Here is a 16,773-nt window from a genome sequence, read left to right as displayed (position 1 = left end):
ACTACCACCTTTCTGCAGCTTCACCAATAAAAACCTGTTCTTCATTACAGAGGCCAAATGAAGAACCAGGCTTTTCATTTCTGTGTGCTCATGCATGTGTGTGTGGACATAAGGAAGTTTATTCTCTTTATTTGTGGGTTTCACTGGTATTTCCATCAAGAAGGACAATACTTTGAAGCTGGAGGCTGGGTACATTCCCTAAGAACTGGGGGTGATTCCAGAATGCAATTATATTATTAGGACAAATAAAGCATGACATTTCCTACTCCAGCACATCTAGAAGGAATTTTTACATAGTCCTCAAGGCTCTGGAGCCACTTCAGCCCAAAGCAGGCAGGCAGGCACTCTGGAATCCCAGCTGCTCAGAAAAGCAAAGACTAGTTAAAAGAATGAAGTGTTTAAAATTTCATTTTTTAAAGAAGTGACTTTCCTTTGTCTTGCTTCACTGATTTTCAGTGAGCTGAATAGATTGAGTTACTGCATCATGAGCAATAGTTGAGTTACGATCGTGAACATGCTTTCCTTTGGTGAACTTGTAGAGAAAATGAATACCATTTTTCCACATACCTGAAGAATAAAAGCACTTGTGGAGAGGAATCTCTCCCACAGGGAACACTTGTGTACTTTGCAGTAGTGTTTTATTAAGAGCTGGAGAGTTCAAGGGTCTCACAATTGTAAGTTTTCAATTAGCTTTCCATTGCTTCCCAAACAGTCTCTAAATACTCTGCTAAACTTTAATCCAATCACTCGATTTGACTCCAAGCATGATTTATCTTTTAATCATCATCTGTTCAATGAGGGGGAAAAGAAAGCAAACTTGTTCTTGGCCCATCATGACTCATACATGATTTTACTGCAAGCTGAGTTGTTTTTTCCTTTTGGCTGATGCCTTGGCAATTGCAAGCATTGGCTTTGGCTTTCAGTTTAGGTATGATCTTTCCTGCTTGTTTCCCCACCTCCCCACAAAGTTGAACTGCCCTTAATGTTTGTCCTTTATACCTTTTCCCATCCCATCACAGGCATGTGATTTTGTTGGTTGTTGTTGCAATACCTCAATGCTGCATTAATCAAAATGTCTGCTATTTGATCTGCTCTCAAAACACAAACCATGGTTTAAAAAGGGGCTCACTATTATAAACGAATGCCATTTTCCTGGAAAGACATATTACACAGACAGTGCAACAACAACCAGTACTTTCTGGGCATCCACGAAGAGCTTAGCTATTGGAACTGGGGCAATGATATTTCCTGCTATACAAAGCCTGACGAGATCTAATCCTTCCTCCATGTGACTGGCTTGCTGTCCTCCTGAGCCGATACCCATGGTGTGCCTTGGTTTCTCCATCTGAAAATGAAATTTTCATGCAGCACCTTTAAAATACTCTTCTCCCTTTCCTAAGTTCTCCATAAAAGCGGAATGTTATAAGGCCAACACAGCACATAGAGAAAAGCTCTGAGGGAACTGCACACGGCCGGCTGGCCCCCTGGGAGCTGCAGCACTCCGTGCATCAGCCACACCAGGGAATGACCTACCTCTCAGAAACATCCCAGCCACATGCTTTTGCCTTCAATGCAGTAGCCACAGTTAAATACAGCTCTTCAGCTAAAATAAGGAATGGACCCATCCTTTGCCCATGAATGGCATGAACTGCAGAGCCTTTGAGGTCTGAAAGTGTTGTGCAATGTCTTCCCATGCATTATTACTCATATCAGTGCCTTGTGCAATTCACAATTCCAGCTGACAGCGGGGGTAGAGTCTGCAAAAAAGCTTCTCTCATCACAATTCCCTGGCTGCCTAGAACCATGAAGCAGTTGAACTCCCCAGAGCATGCAGCTTTCCCAAGAGAGTTCCCATTTAAGTCTTCCTCACTAGGAATTTCAGAGAAATTCCTTGAAACCTGGCTCAAATTTCAGTGCAAGGCTAATAGTTTTTGATAATTTCTCTGAGTGCCAAGTTTTGGAAACATAAGATTTCATGGAAAAGCTCAGGTTTCTTTTGTTTTGCTTTCATGTGTGTGTGGGAAAAGCAGAATACATAGCCCTTAGAGACTAAAGACAACCTACCTCCCACCAATGCATTCAGATGGAAAAGAGAGGAAGGCTAATCAACCTAATTGACCAGTTTTGCTACACAAACACTTGTCTATGGGTTTCCCAGGAGCAGCGTGGCCAGGAATCCACACTCTCCCAGCTCTGGTGTAGCCAGTATTGGATGCTCATGAAGAGAGTCTAAGAATCTTCTCATGTTAATAATTTCCCTGGCATCCTCCAGCTTCCAACCACCTGCAATTTAGCGACTGCTAGAGCTGTGTCTGGTTCATGCTGAGGTTGTGACTACTTGAAGTGTCAGGATTTCTTTTTTCATGGGTTCAAGATGCAGCCTGAATATTACCAGGTGGCAATAACCCTGGCAGCAAAGGACAGAGTCATAGGTATGTGGAAAGAATCATGCACTCGTAGGCATTCCCACACCCAATGCTTCAGTAAATACACTTGCTTGTGGACTTGCTGAATAAGCACTCAAGTAACGAAACAGAGCCAGCTTAGAGTCTGTAGGCCCTAAGAGACTGCTAGAGAGACTGGTCACTGTAAATGACATTCATATCCTGGAAGCTGGTGTAGAGGCATCCTTCTCACATTCATAGGCAACTCATCCCACCCCATTGCCCACTTCTGATTTCCTGCCAGCATCAGTAAAGACAGCTCATTCAGCCAGTTTAAGTGCCAGTATCTCCTTCCCAGGCAGCCAAGGTTACCTTTACAAGACAACTTTGTGATCCAGCTTCCTGCGCAGGTCCCTAGATATAGGCAGTAGGAATTAGGTGCCTTCTTGGGGAAGCTGCACTGGACTGTGTTTCTCTGATCCATCTCCATGCTCACTTCTATGGCTGCTGCTGTGCAGCCCTAGAGGTGCCAGTGTCAGAGGTCCTGTGCGTGATCTGGCTCTTCCCAGTGGTTTTGCTTCTGGGGAAGGTATCCTCTGCCTACAGGGATTTTGTTAGCTGGTCCCCCAGTGCTAAGCCATGCTTCAAGTCTGACCTTTCCAACCAGGGCACTCAGCAGTCAATACAGGCATGGTAAAGTCTTCAGCCAGGAAATCAGATGCACACCTTCAGCAAAGACAAATATGGCTCATTAACACATGCAGATCCTTTGATGGTCTATTACTCAGAGACTTTGAATCAAGATTGGATGTATCCTTCTGAAAAATACCCAGCTGCATCAAGAACATGCCCAGTGGGCTTCAGGCCAAAATGGCTGGGTAACAACCAAAGATGTGTGTTATATCGCAGTGATCAGACCAGAGGGTCTTAATGATTCCCTTCTGGCTTTAAATCCTACAGAACCTCACTTCTTGTTGATGCTGAGTTCATAGAGCAGGAATTCACTTGGGAGCCTACCCAAGATGACTGGCAGCCACCACAGCGGATCTAAACAACTCGCTTTTTGTGGTGGGAGACTCCATTCATACTGCTAGAATTGGCTTTTCACTCTGATGCTGGCTTGTTTGCCACTGCCTCTTTCTCTCATGCAGGCAAGTAGTCATGACCTTGCTCTTCCGCAGACCTTCCCCAAGAAATGGTGCCACCACTGATTCAGCTGAGGGAAGGGAAGGATGGGAAATGGTGGAATTAAGTGGGGTTTTTTTACTTGGAATGATTTATCTGATTTTAACCTTGCCCAAGACTCTGTCTCCCTCCTTAGTGCCATGAGACACTCACCTTTCACATAGACTCCTGCATTTGGTCCAGCAATGACCTGCCAGCATGAAAAAGGAGGAAACATTGAAAACTAGAGTGAGATCATCATCACCTGAGCATCCTTAGAGGAGAACCATGATACTATTCATCCCAAGCTTCCCAGGCACGGCACGCTGCTGTGGGGTTCAACTACATAGCTGTGTCCTTGCCATGCTTAGTAAACAACCCATCCAGGTGGTTCCAGAATTGCTTCTTAAGACTTATTCTTTGCATTTTCCATGGAGTATGTTGGGTCCCCCACAGTCCTTCAGTTGTCTCCACCTATTACCGTCTTTGTCCTCACACAGGTTTGGGAGAGAGTTTTCTCTTCCAGAGCAGTTTGTTGTTGTGGCTGACAAATGATCTCATTCCCAGATTTCTGTTTGCTCTCTCCTGACTTCCTAGGGAGGTTTCTGAAATGCAGAACAACTCATTTGGAACAAAAACAAAACCAGAAGACTCTTCTCTCCCCCAGAGCAGCATCATGATAACAATGCTCTCCACTAGAGGCAGGTTTTGTGCATGCTCAGTCCTGCCACTGTGTCCACTGAGTCAACCAATGCTAAGGGAAGCCAAATTGCATCCAAAGCACATCTAAGGTAGTTGATAGCAGACAGGAAGAACTACCTCCCAGATGGAGAGTGGGGCTGAAGCATCCTGCACAAGCAAAGGTTTTCCCAAGCTATTGCTCCTGGTTTATAATGCAGACATGCTGGATTCCCATAAAATGGAAGCAGTTGTCAGTCAAACAGACATCGTGCTGTAAATCTACCTGGGCGACTGTTTTCAAACCTGAGGTCTCTGGGCAGGTTTACGAGGTGATGCCTGCATGAGTAACAAGTCCCATGGACCACTGTGCAGGTGCAGCCAGCAGGATGGGAGTGGGGCTTTGGGGACCAAGGACTGGGTTCCAGCACAGCCAGAGCCCTGCTATCATCTGTGCAAGCCTGGATTTCAGGATCTGCTCTCTGGCCTGGTGCTGTGTCTCCTCATCAGCTCTCTCCTTAGGGGAAACAGAAATGCTAAAGAAAATATTATCCTCATTACAGGTACAGGAGGCAGAAGCTGATCTTTTTCTTTAAAAAAAAAGGATCATTTTTCATTAAATTGGGACTAAAAATAATGCAGATAATTCAGATTTTCTTGTACCCGAAGAAAGGGCACCTGCAGCTGCAGGAATGGATAACCCACTCTTGAAAGATGTTCACGCACCTTGCAGAAGACGTAATTGGTACAGTGGCTTTCCAAAGGCGTTGAGATCTGTTTTCCTCAAGAAGTCAGGGGTAGAATGATTTTTAGTTCCTGATGGCTCAGTCACTCATGAATGGGAGCAAGGTTAAAGACACCATTTTGAAACATCCAGATAAAAGCACTAAAAAGAGCACTAGATGTCACATAAATGACAGATTTTTCTCTCCCTAGAATTATTTCTCATTGGTTATGGAGACAGGGTTTTTCATGGGCTCTATCTGCAATCCTTGGGTGCAGCATTATGTTAACCTTGCTAAGGGTATGTTCCAGATCATAGAATCAGCTGAGTTGGAAAAGATCTTTAAGATCATTAAGTCCAACCTTTACCTCAGGACTGCCAAGTCCACCGCTCAGATGAAGACATAGAAACTCAGGACAAGCAGCCTTTGTAAGGTCGTTGCATGAGCAACACAACTTTCCTTCAGAAGTTCCCATGAGCACTTCCCTTCCCTTGAGATCAAAACCGTACAGCTAAGACCAGGTTGATGTGCATGTTGTCTCACAGAGATGACCATTCACTCTAGTAAGCAGTCACAAACCCCAGTGCAGTGACTTGGATGAGGAACTATTTGGCAGCAACAGTCCAGAGGTCGCCACCCAACTCATAAAAATCCCTGTGGAAAGGGGGAAACCACAAGTGAGTATTTTTATTGGAGAAAATGCTTTCCTTCTCCTAGAGACTGGGATTAATTTTCTGTAACTTTGCAAACACCCTGCAGAAAGGTTCAAGTGTCTGTGTTCACTCTTAAACACCAAAGACCTTTAAAGCAAAGACTGTCTTGACTGGCTTATGCTAATAATGAAATAAATCAAAGTTATATTAACAATTATTCACTGGTGCCTTCCTCCACAAACTTTGGCATCTGATGTTTCTACCCTGTGAATAATAAAGGTCCTGTTACCTTTTTCATTTAAAATCAACATCCTGCCTATGCTGGATTGTTTCATTTCACAATTACTTGAGCATCTCAGAAATAGTCATCATCCCTTTGAAATTCTCTTGCCCTGGAAATCCTTGTTCTGCTTTTCATTACTTCATTACATTTGCTATTGTTTTAGGCTAAAAAGAAGCACATTCCATTTTTAAATGACAATACTTGCACTTTTCTTGCCCTCAGCATTTCACAAATAATGAGCCCAGTAATTCAGGTATCCCAGGCATGGCATATGGCTCAAAAAAAGGGATAGCAACCCTTTAGGGTCCTCCCTTTAGCTATGACTGTGAGGTGGTCAACCAGCCAATTGTGAGGCCTCAGGTCCTCCTAACTGGGTGAGCCCAGGTCCTGGATATCTATCTACATATGCATCTACATAACCTGGATATCCATCTATATATCCATCTACATATTCATCTACAGTTTGGCAGTGCCATTACTAATACATGTTGAGTATTATTCACCTGGATACTGCATTCCCCAAGATTTTTGGCATCTTTCATCTGCCCTTCTCTGTTCATCTGGGACCCCATTCCCAGATCCGATGATGAGCTGCCCAGCATAGTGTTGGAGTAGCAGCAATGACATGATGAACTTGTATTTTGGAGTTATCTCATTTGAAAGTGAAGCATCTGGTCCTTTCTACATCTGTTCTTTGTCCAGGCCAAGGACTGAACCCCTTCATTAAGCAATTAAAGATGACAGAAACATGCTCTCTGTGGAAGCCATAGATATCTAGGACTGGGAGAATTCAAACCCATATGCCATAATTCCATTGCCTATCATAGATACAAGCCCAGGATGAAGTTGCTGACTCAAGAGTCTGCTTTCATTAGACCCTATTAATTAAAAATGACTGCAGCCAAATGTTATTTATGGATCATCCCACTGGGTCTGAAGAGGTTTTAGGGAAAAATTCAAGCCACGTTTCATAATCAGTGTGGTACCCATGCTACCTCATTTCCTATTGGAGACTCCTTCACCCACATCTTCCAAACAAGTGTAACATAAGCCCAGTTGGTTGTACATGCCTTCTCCCTCTGATGAATAGAGTTGCAGAAACACCAGAGTGCAGCAGGTTTAAAGTTGTGGTAAGGGTTGTTCACAGGAGGGATGAGAACCTCAGCTTCTCTTCTGAGACCTGACCTCTCATAAAAACTGACTTTCTAGGGGGAAATAATTTGTTGCATTTCTCTCTTTCTTTTCTTATCCTCCCCTCTTCTTCTTTGTTCAGAGTCTCTCTAAGAGAGCCAAATTCCCCTTGAACACACTAGAAGTAGGCTTGCTGGAACATCTGTTCTCCATCTGTGAGGCCAGACATATCCCCAGGCAACACAGGCAGCACTGTTAGCAGTGATGGAAATGGAAAAGAACATTAAGCACTGAAGAAGCATCTGCTGAGAGAGAGAAACCCAGTTTATAAACCCATGTTACTTGCTGAACCTCTTCGTCTCTGCCCATAGCTCCTGGTGAACAAGAAGCGTCTCCTCTAAAACCTTATTGAGGAGAAGACCTGCTGTGCTCTTGCTGATTTTGGTATTTTCAAGTGTCTAAGGTTTGTGCCTAAGGTGGCCAACTCAACACTACCCCGTGTTCAGCTAAACAGTTACTGAGGAGCTGTAGGAGCACCTAAAAGAGAATATGAAATCTGGGAACTGCAAAGAGGCCAAAAATGCAGCTGCAGACGTGTTTTGGGTAATGATGGTGCAGCATGCAGAGAGAGGGACTTCAGGCAGGAAGGCTTTTCTGCTGCCTGCTTTCTGCATAGCTGAGCCCAAATCTGCTTAGAAGGGTGTAAAAGGGACTGCTGATTTCTTTTGTAAAGCAGATATACAGACAATAGATTTCATGTTCAATTCACAGAACAAGAAGAAAAAAGATAGTCCTGGTGTTTTATACTGCAATGCCCTCACATCTGCTCTTTGCAAAAACGTTTCCTGCAGCCTGTTTTCTGCTACCTTAAACTTCCTGGAGCAGGAAGAATTGCCACAAGTAAAAATCCCAGGTTCCTAGGAAGATAGCCTATGCCTTATCTTAAAATAAATCCCTCTTTTTACAGGGCAAATTTACCAGGACTCCATAAGTCACTGTCAGGTGGAGGACCCAATCATCCTTTTGGATTCATCGAAAACGCAGGTCATTTTCTGCTCTCCAGCCCTATATCTGAAGCTATTGAGATTTCTGCCTTCAGCTGTCCTGTCAAGGAGCTGTCTGTGGCTCATAAACTTCACAGTAGACATTCTCATGGAACTTTTCACAGCAGCAGGACACAAGTCATGAGTGCATGAAGTCAAGCATTTGATTGTCTTGATAAAAATCCTGTATGGCATGCTTCAGGAAAAGTATTTAGGCTTTCTTTAACTTAAAACATGTTTCCATTCCATTCATTTAAGTCCTTAAAATATGACTTAAACGTCTGAGTGAACTTAAGCATTGGCTTAAGTATTGGTGGTGCTTAACAGCTTCTACCCCCTTTGTCCAGCATCACGGAGATGCTGGACACCCAGTACTCTCCCATTTTCCAGCACTTCTCAAGACGTGGCTGACCTGGTCCACCCTTCCAGGACAGTACATATTACAATTATGGTAGCTGCTGCTATTTTCCAGGGCTTAGTATGGTCTGAGACAAGGCACTGAATATCCATATTCTCCACAAAATGTATCATTCAAGTGTGATTCAGAAAATGCAATAACCAAATAGAATGATGTTTGCTTGCTTAATATGGGGTACCACTGTGTTTGCAATTTAACACAGCAGTGCATCCCACATCTTTATCCCAACCATTCTCTTTCTGTGAGTGTAGGAGATGGCCCTGCTGTTAGAGAGGGCAGAATCATGTGCTTCTGACAGCATTATAATAGCATTTTGTTTGTCCAGCCATAGAAGAATGTGGGGCTATTAACACTTTACCAAAAAGATAAAGGACTGTATTTTGTTTTTTCCTTCAACCACTCCTAACCAAAGCCAACAACAATAACAACAAAATCCCTGTGTGAACCCTACTCTAAATAGCAAGTGGAGACACTGAACTTGTGGAAGAACTCAATAACTGCTTCAATGGATTTTCCAGGAGAAAGTCAATAGAAAACTCCTTCTCTCTTGTTACATTCATTCATATTGTTTTGTAGTCAACAGCTACTAAAAGGAGAAACACGTGTGCTAATTAGTTTTGAGTGGGGAAGAATAGGATCATTCCCCTGCTGAGGAGCCATGAAGTATTTAAATCATGAGTCCCACTTGGATATGCAACCGGAGAAACCTTTGCGATAGCCTTCCTCAAGGACAAAGCAAGCACTCCCTGCCCCTGAGTTTTTGGGGGGTATTAATGAAATTTGAATCCAGTTTGCTCGATAGTCAATTTGGCCTGAAGTTGCAAACATTTCCATTAGCCTGCTTCAGACTTGCGGGTCAGAAGATGGAGGAAGTTTGTTACAGCTTCGAGGAGGAAGACACCGCTCCTGACTTTCTCCTCTGGGGCGAGGCAGGTGCCAGCGATCAGCTGGACAACCTCTTACTTGACTGCTCCTCCCTAACAGACCCCTTCAGCCCTTGGCTCGACCAGGGGCAGGAGGCGGGCAGTGCAGCGGGGCGGGCTCTGGGTGCTGAATTGGACAGCTCCGCACCGCCGCGGCCCCCTGGCCACCTCCGCCAGCGCCACGCCGCCAACGTCCGCGAGAGGAAGAGGATGATCAACATCAATTCGGCCTTCGACCAGCTCAGGAGCCACGTACCGACCTTCCCGTATGAGAAGCGCCTCTCCAAAATCGACACGCTGCGTCTGGCCATTGCCTACATCGCTCTCCTTGGTGAGATCCTCCTCTCCGGATGCGATCCCAAATCCTATGTGGAGCAGTGCCTGAAGAATGGTTTGCAAAGCCAACAGCAGGCAACCTGGAATACAAGCGGTGAGTGAATGAAGTGTTGTGTTTGTTTTGGGTTGCCAGTGGGAATGAACTGGTCAACTTGCTTTTGGATATCCACTTGTCACATTCATAGAATGGTTTGGGTTGGAAGGGACCTTAAAGTTCACCCAGCTCCAACCCCCTGCCATGAGCAGGGACACCTTCCACTAGAGCAGGTTGCTCCAAGCCCCTGTGTCCAACCTGGCCTTGAACACTGCCAGGGATGGGGCAGCCACAGCTTCTCTGGGCACCCTGTGCCAGCGCCTCAGCACCCTCACAGGAAAGAACTTAATCATAGAATCATAGAATAGTTAGGGTTGGAAAGGACCTTAAGAGCATCAAGTTCCAACCGCTCTGCCATGGGCAGGGACACTTCACACTAAATATGTCACCCAAGGCTCCGTTCAACCTGGCCTTCTTTATACCTAAACTGATATGTGTTATTTCCTCATTCCATTGTAGGATGAAGATAGGAAATTGTGCAAGTGCCAAACATGGCACCTCAAGTCTCAAATAGAAAGCAATAGTTTTGGTGTTACTTAGTGGCACAAGGAGGAACAGGGGGATTTTCAGTAGTTCTTGGCACTTTGTATTATAAGGCAATTAACCCCCTTTCTAACTCTGTCTGTTTGGAGAAGGTGTTCCTTTGGATCTTGCCACTTTATGGAAATGGGCCTTGAAGCATATCAGCCTTCAGAAAGTGCAGCATAAGGAGAGAAAAGTCTTTTTGCAAGAATAGTCTATTGCAACCCTTTCGTTTCACAGGGAAGTGTCAAAGGGACAGAGCTTGCAGGGGAAAAGCTATCAGTTTACTTTAAAGGAAAAGTTAATTCTTTTCTCCTTTCCTATTAATTTCCATTTGCTACATGACTGGGAAAATGACTCCTGGTATGCTGCTGATCACAACTCTCTTGACTACTGAGAGCATCCAGATTCTATTTTCCAGCTGCCCCCATCTTTAACAGATAAACAGGTTTTAAACCAACACAACCATCTCTTATAGGGATCACCTCTTTTGTCAGGCTTCTAGTTCACTAATATTTCTGAAGAGCTCCACTTGGAAAGACCTAAATGAGTGAGACTGCTTTCCTGGAGAGGCAGAATTAGAGGCTTGTTAAACAGTAATTTAAATGCTTTAAATGAATGTGGTATGTCTTCACTTTGTTTTCCTTTCTCCCTTCTGTTCTCTGCAGATCTGACAGCCCGCCTGTCCTGGGTAAAATGGGATTAAGAAGTAATAAAAAGAAAGATCTTTCAAGGCAGCATATTGCCAAACCTGCTGGCCTGACTGCTGGGTACCAGCTGTCAAATTCTCAGTACTACAAGTAAAAGAGAGGAACGCTTACAACTCCATTTATTGTCATGGATCGCTTTCTTTCCTAATGTCCAGCATCCAGTCTCTTTTGGTGTTAATCCATTGCTGTGTAGGGCCTTCTGCTTCTCTTTCTTCTAGTTCCTCATACACTGAGAGATTAAAAATCAGTGTCATTACAATCCCAGCAACAACATTTCTCTTCCACTGGAGGAGGACTGTGTCCAAAACACATTTCCAGTGCGTGAGAAAACCTGCCTGTGATCACAAGAAAAAAACAAGCACCACCAGTTGCACCCTATTGCTTGGCTTAAGATGTCCAAGGGCATAACTGTGAAAGTTGCCAGTGATTTAGAGGACAGCGACCTATTTTCAGGAGGTGAGAGACAGCTCTTTCTGTCTATGTGTCTCCAGAATTTCTCATGCGTACTCCCCAGTGTGATAAATTTGGGAGGTCTGACTCTAAGGCCAATGGTCTTTTGATACCAATGACTGCTAGTACTTGGGCAACATCTCCTCTACACCCCTGTCAGCTTGAATGCTCATGCAAAAACAGCAGATGGATTTTGACATTTTCATCTGATTTGTGATTTTTGGAGCAAATGCCAATGACCTGATGCTGCTCCAGTGACCATCAGGAAGGGTCTCATAAATGCTTCCAACATAAAATATCACATCCCCCCACAACAAAATAGGCAAGCAATGCGTTCATGCTTGTCAAGTGATTACCAAAGAGTCATTTCTATTCTGCAGCCCACGGTAATAATATTAACAAAACTAAAACAGTGAAGAAAAACCTATAGCTATTATGTCTCTGACATAGTTCTCCTATATTACCTGAGTGCACCCTAAAGCTAACATTGCCTGTTGAATGCATTTCTTTCCTTGTCAATTCTACACTGTAAAGGCTCTGAATCAGTTTGCTGGTAAAGAAGATCCATCACACATCTTGCACACTCTGCTAACACCCTACTAGTGTACTTGGAGATGTGAAACCGTTCACCCTTGATGTACTTTATCACATTTCTTGGCAGGTAGAATGCTAGATCTAGATAAAAGAGAATGTATTTAGCATACTGATTAGTTCTCCTCATAGCATTGATCCCTACAGAACAAGGCCACATCAGGAACTGTGGTTTTGCTCTGGTTGAACTTTGGTGGTTTTAAGGGGAAGTGAAGATGAAGAGGGGTCTTTGTGAGGGGAAAACTGAGAAGAGCCTTTTAACCTTTACAATTCTCCTGTCAAAACAAAAGGGAGGATTTCATCTCAGATGCCACAATGTATTTCAGTCAATTCAGAATAAACCATTTCACCTCAAACTTTTGACTCTCTTTGCTTTTTCGCCCACTTGAGACACCTGGATGAATATTTACAGTGGCTGAAAAGGTGAAAAACTTAAGCAAGAATACCTGAAAATGCAGTTTTCCACTTTTATGTACACCTCTACTCATTTTGCCTTAAAAATGACAAAACAACACACCCCCAAACACAAACCAAAAACCCACTACAAAAGTACCCATTAGATTTTACTTTTATAACAACATAAATCTTTACGATTCCTAAAATATGAAATAATTGGTCCTTCCAAATCCATTCCTCTCCTTTACTAGAAACACAACAGGTCCTCAAGACACAGGCCTGGCTGCAAAACCAGGGCATGTGGCTGAGGTTCCTGTTTCTGTCTTACCTGCATGACTTGAGGCATGTCAGTAATGCACATTCCCCTCTTGCTGCTTCTTTTTTTACCTGACAGTCCCTTCAAGTCCACAAATGCTTCAGTGTGTGTTCTAGCACACAGGAACCCAACTGGAACCTCAAGCAGCTTATACTGAATTCACCTCTGTTTTCGCTGCAACAGTACAGCACTCCAGATGGGGCCAAACAACAAATACAGTGGATCAGTGCAGCAATCCTGATGCTTTGCTTGATCTTTTGGATACAAGTCCACCTTTTTGTATCCTCAGAGACCTAGGTTTGTGTTATGACCCTCTTCAGTTCACCTCACAGGTAGAGCTTAGCAGAGCACAGTGGTGAAGAAGGTGAGAAGCACTTTATAACCCACTGAGTATCATAGAATCATAGAATGGTTTGGGTTGGAAGGGACCTTCAAGACCATCTAGCTCCTGCCCTGGCAATGCCAATCCTCAGTGCCACTGAAGGTGACACAAGTATCACAGGTTAGTAGTGATGGATGCTCAGGATCATTTGGTGCTTGGGTACAGAATGCCCAAGTACCTGTCTGGGATCTGAAGGAAATGAAAGCATTCTGCCCTTCATCTCTAGGCTCTACAGCACACCTGGGAGCAGTGGTCACATTGCCACCTTCCTGGTGATCTTGAAGGATCAGTCTCATCAGGGGGATCAAAGCCATCCTCCCAGGGCTGAAGACCTCCTCCATACTTATCTCAGGGTCACACTCAGTAACACAGGACCCATGTTCTCAATGAGGCATGCAGCAGCCACATGTCATTTCTCTAAAGCCAGAGAAGCCTTCCCACAGCAGACCACAGCTGTCAGGCTGTCTAGATCCCACAACCCCCAGCACCTTTGGCCAGAGGAAGCTTTTTCAACAAGCCCAAGTCACCCATCTGTACAGGCTGATTTCCATCCTGCAGCTCTGTGCCAAAGGAAAATGCAAAGATCTACATGTCCACAACTCCTACGATAGCATTTCCAACCTGTGTCTGCAAAAATGGCAGTCTGTGTCAACATGGAAAGGGGAGAGCTGAATAAAGCCAGCTATTTAGAAAGAGTTCAGATAGACCCAACAGGACTTTCTGCAAGCTTTCATTAGGATGTATATTCCTCCAAAGTCTTTACCTGTGTCTCACCCCTCTAAGATGCTTTTGGACAGATCCTAGAGGTCACTCACCTTAATCCTTGGGAAGCAACAACTACCTCTCTAGTGTTGTCATGGCTAGTGGTGGAATAGCTTCCAAATGGGAACATGTCTGTTATAAAAGGTCCTTCACACCAAATTAATTTTGGGTGTCCAAAATCCCTGGCTTCAGATATCCCCTGTTTCAGTGGTATTAGAGACATGACTATCTGACTTGCTTTTCTTTACACCGCAGCAGAGGCTTATGCTGGATTCAAGACAACAATGACACATTATGAAACAAATATTTGCTGCATGGCACCTGGTTACAAACAGAAAGTTCTTCTTTTGCCCTTTGCTCCAGCCTAAAAGAGCTGGATAATGGCTTTTGAAGCAGGCTGGGTGTATGCAGTAGCAGCAGGAAAGCACACTCATATAAAGGTAATGTTGGGCAGTATCTCAGGTTCTTGCAGTGGACAGACAACTTATCTGGATATTGCATTAGTACCAAAAGCATCGTAATGACAAAAGCAGGAAGAATTGTCCTGGAACAAAGAGGTTTTCCTCATTGTGGTGACTCCAACTAAGGAAGGAAGCTGAAGCTGAAGTCCTCCTCTGAGATGCAGACACCTACCACTGATGCTCCATGGTCAAACAGCAGTAACAGGAAAGACAGAAATATCTGCTGAGGTTTCTGTACTCTAGCTCCACCACCACCACCATGGGGTTCCTATGAGAATTGCTGGCTGGTAAAGTGCAGCTGGCCTGTGGTCTGCAGGCTGGGAAGTTCTGTAAAATGCCCTGCTGCAAAGGCACCTCCACCTATCATTGCTGCTGTCAAAGAATCGTTTCACAAGGCATGACTTTGAGGAAGAGGCTGCTGGAATTTGATGATGACTCCAAACTTGGAAAAACTGTAGCAAATAAATCCTGCAGCAGGATGTGTAAGGACTGGGGTTTGGGTTGAAGTCAAAACCAGAAGGAAAATCGTTCTTCTTGGGAGTTAAAACTCTAATCCTGGGCTCTCGAGTCAGTAAGTAGAGTCAACACATTTATTGCCACCATTAAAACTGATGAAAAGCTCTTTCTCCTTACACACACTATGCTTTGATATTGGTATCGTTCTGACAGCTTCATTGGAGACACATTAGATATATACCGGCTGGAGGAGACAGTCCATCTCAGTCTGCCCTCTCCAAGCTACCTGAAGTCTGACCAGGGACCAGCCAAAAGTGCTAAGCCAAAGGATGCTTCTTGAGTGATGTTTTGTTAAATAACTTGGGTGCAACAGGCTGCTAAAGTGGTGAACACATCATGCCATCAGATCAGTCTCTCTTTCATCTCCTCTGATGATCCCATTCATCTGGGATGAATAAAAGCAGATAAAGAGGGTATCAGCTCGCTCTGTCTGAAGAAAGTCAAGCCAGTGCTATGGCTCTCTTCCTGCTGAACAACACAAAGGCAATTTGGCTCTTGAGAGGGTTTTTTTCCAAGGCAGATGTTTCTGAATAGCTCCAGGTCTGGGCATATTTGATCTTAAGTAAGCCTGCCTTTTTCTGACTGTAAGGCTGAAAGGCAGAGAAACTGAGGCAGTCAACGGTTCCTGTGCACTACATTTACATCCACATCAATCCAGAGCAGCTACTGTGTGTAGACATGCTCTGTGTCCACCCATCTTTTCTCCTGCCAGTTCTGGCTCATTCCCTGTGTCACACTTGGCAGCAGTTTGCCCACTTCCCTGGTTTGGGAATCAGGCTCCTACTTCCCGGTCTTTTCAGCTCTGCTCCATTTGCAATGCAGGACAGATCAGCTTTGCTTTTCCCTTGTCTCCTAACAAAGCAGCGGGATCTTCTTACCAGATATTCAACAACCAAACCTCTTATGGAGGGAAGCTAGGAGGTGCTGAAGAATGATACCTTCATATAGCAACCTCCAAGGACCAGCTTAGGGGCCCATCAACAGCAGAATTGTTCACTTGAAATACGGTCCCTGTTTCCAGCTCACCAGGGTCCTTGCCAAGAAAAGTGAGAGTTATTTATTACACCTTCCTTCCTTCAGAACTAAACTACTGACCCTTTCTGAAACAATAAACCATGGTTCTCCTTCATCCACTTGGAATGGATGAAGGAGAACAGAAGAAACTGGAACAAAACTCTGGACAAAAGGAATCACATCCCCATTGTGAAGAAATGAGTTGTTCTACTGACAAGGCATTGGCAGATTCTTTAAAGGACAGACCTGGGAGTGAAGGGACAATTTGTTTTTCCTTTTTTCTTGCCACAGACCCAGAATAGCAAACTTCATTTCCAAGACCTTCACTTTCCAGCATGGAAAAAGGAATTTCATATTTCACCTGAAAACACAAGTAATTGGCCAAATTTATATTGTTTCTTAAGTGTTGCCAGAGCTCCTCCACTGAAGAATCTGTGATGTACAAGCTGTTTGAGCTGTGGGGTTCAAGATCTCGAAATCATTGAGGCAGACCTGCCTCCCAGTAACCCAAATCCTTGATATAAAGAAAATCCTCTTTGAGTCACTCTCATATTGCCTGTACAGAAGTTGGTCATTTTGCAAGGTGCTCTTCCAGTCTCTGGTTGACTGCACTGAAGTTTTCAGGAGGGGGAATACACAAAGTTTAGACCTCAACAACACAGTTTTGCAGCACCACAACATTTTGTTATGAAGAAAAACATGGTCCTAATAGGTAGAAATCTCCCAACATGAAGGAACAGCTTAACTGCACAGTGATGGCTTTTACCTCATTCAGTAGCCAGCCACCATTCAATGCAGAAGAGACTCCACAGTGTTAGTGG

General features: G+C 44.2%; 1 protein-coding gene and 1 long non-coding RNA gene across 2 annotated transcripts in view; one reads left to right on the top strand and one right to left on the bottom strand.

Annotated features, from left to right (window-relative positions):
• The first annotated feature begins 9,342 nt into the window (after nucleotides 1-9,342).
• Nucleotides 9,343-11,109, top strand: LOC133225975 (helix-loop-helix protein 13-like). Its single transcript, XM_061378978.1, has 2 exons — nucleotides 9,343-9,832; nucleotides 11,023-11,109. Exons 1-2 carry the CDS (start codon nucleotides 9,343-9,345, stop codon nucleotides 11,058-11,060), a joined length of 528 nt encoding a protein of 175 aa, XP_061234962.1. The 3' UTR covers nucleotides 11,061-11,109.
• LOC133225977 (uncharacterized) overlaps nucleotides 9,683-16,773 on the bottom strand; it is a 53,209-nt gene continuing 46,118 nt past the window's right edge. Inside the window, exons 2-3 of the long non-coding RNA XR_009729338.1 lie at nucleotides 11,106-11,293; nucleotides 9,683-9,818 (exon numbers count right to left, since the gene is read on the bottom strand). This is a non-coding gene — a long non-coding RNA (uncharacterized LOC133225977). The remainder of the gene's footprint in view (nucleotides 9,819-11,105; nucleotides 11,294-16,773) is intronic.

Source organism: Neopsephotus bourkii, unplaced genomic scaffold (genome assembly GCF_033783945.1).
Source record: "Neopsephotus bourkii isolate Nb327-2 ecotype Australia unplaced genomic scaffold, CSIRO-AGI_Nbou_v1 NB_1768, whole genome shotgun sequence".
NCBI classification, from domain to species: domain Eukaryota; kingdom Metazoa; phylum Chordata; class Aves; order Psittaciformes; family Psittacidae; genus Neopsephotus; species Neopsephotus bourkii.
The sequence above is the reverse complement of the archived record's forward strand: the minus strand, read 5'-3'. Positions and strand labels throughout refer to the sequence as shown.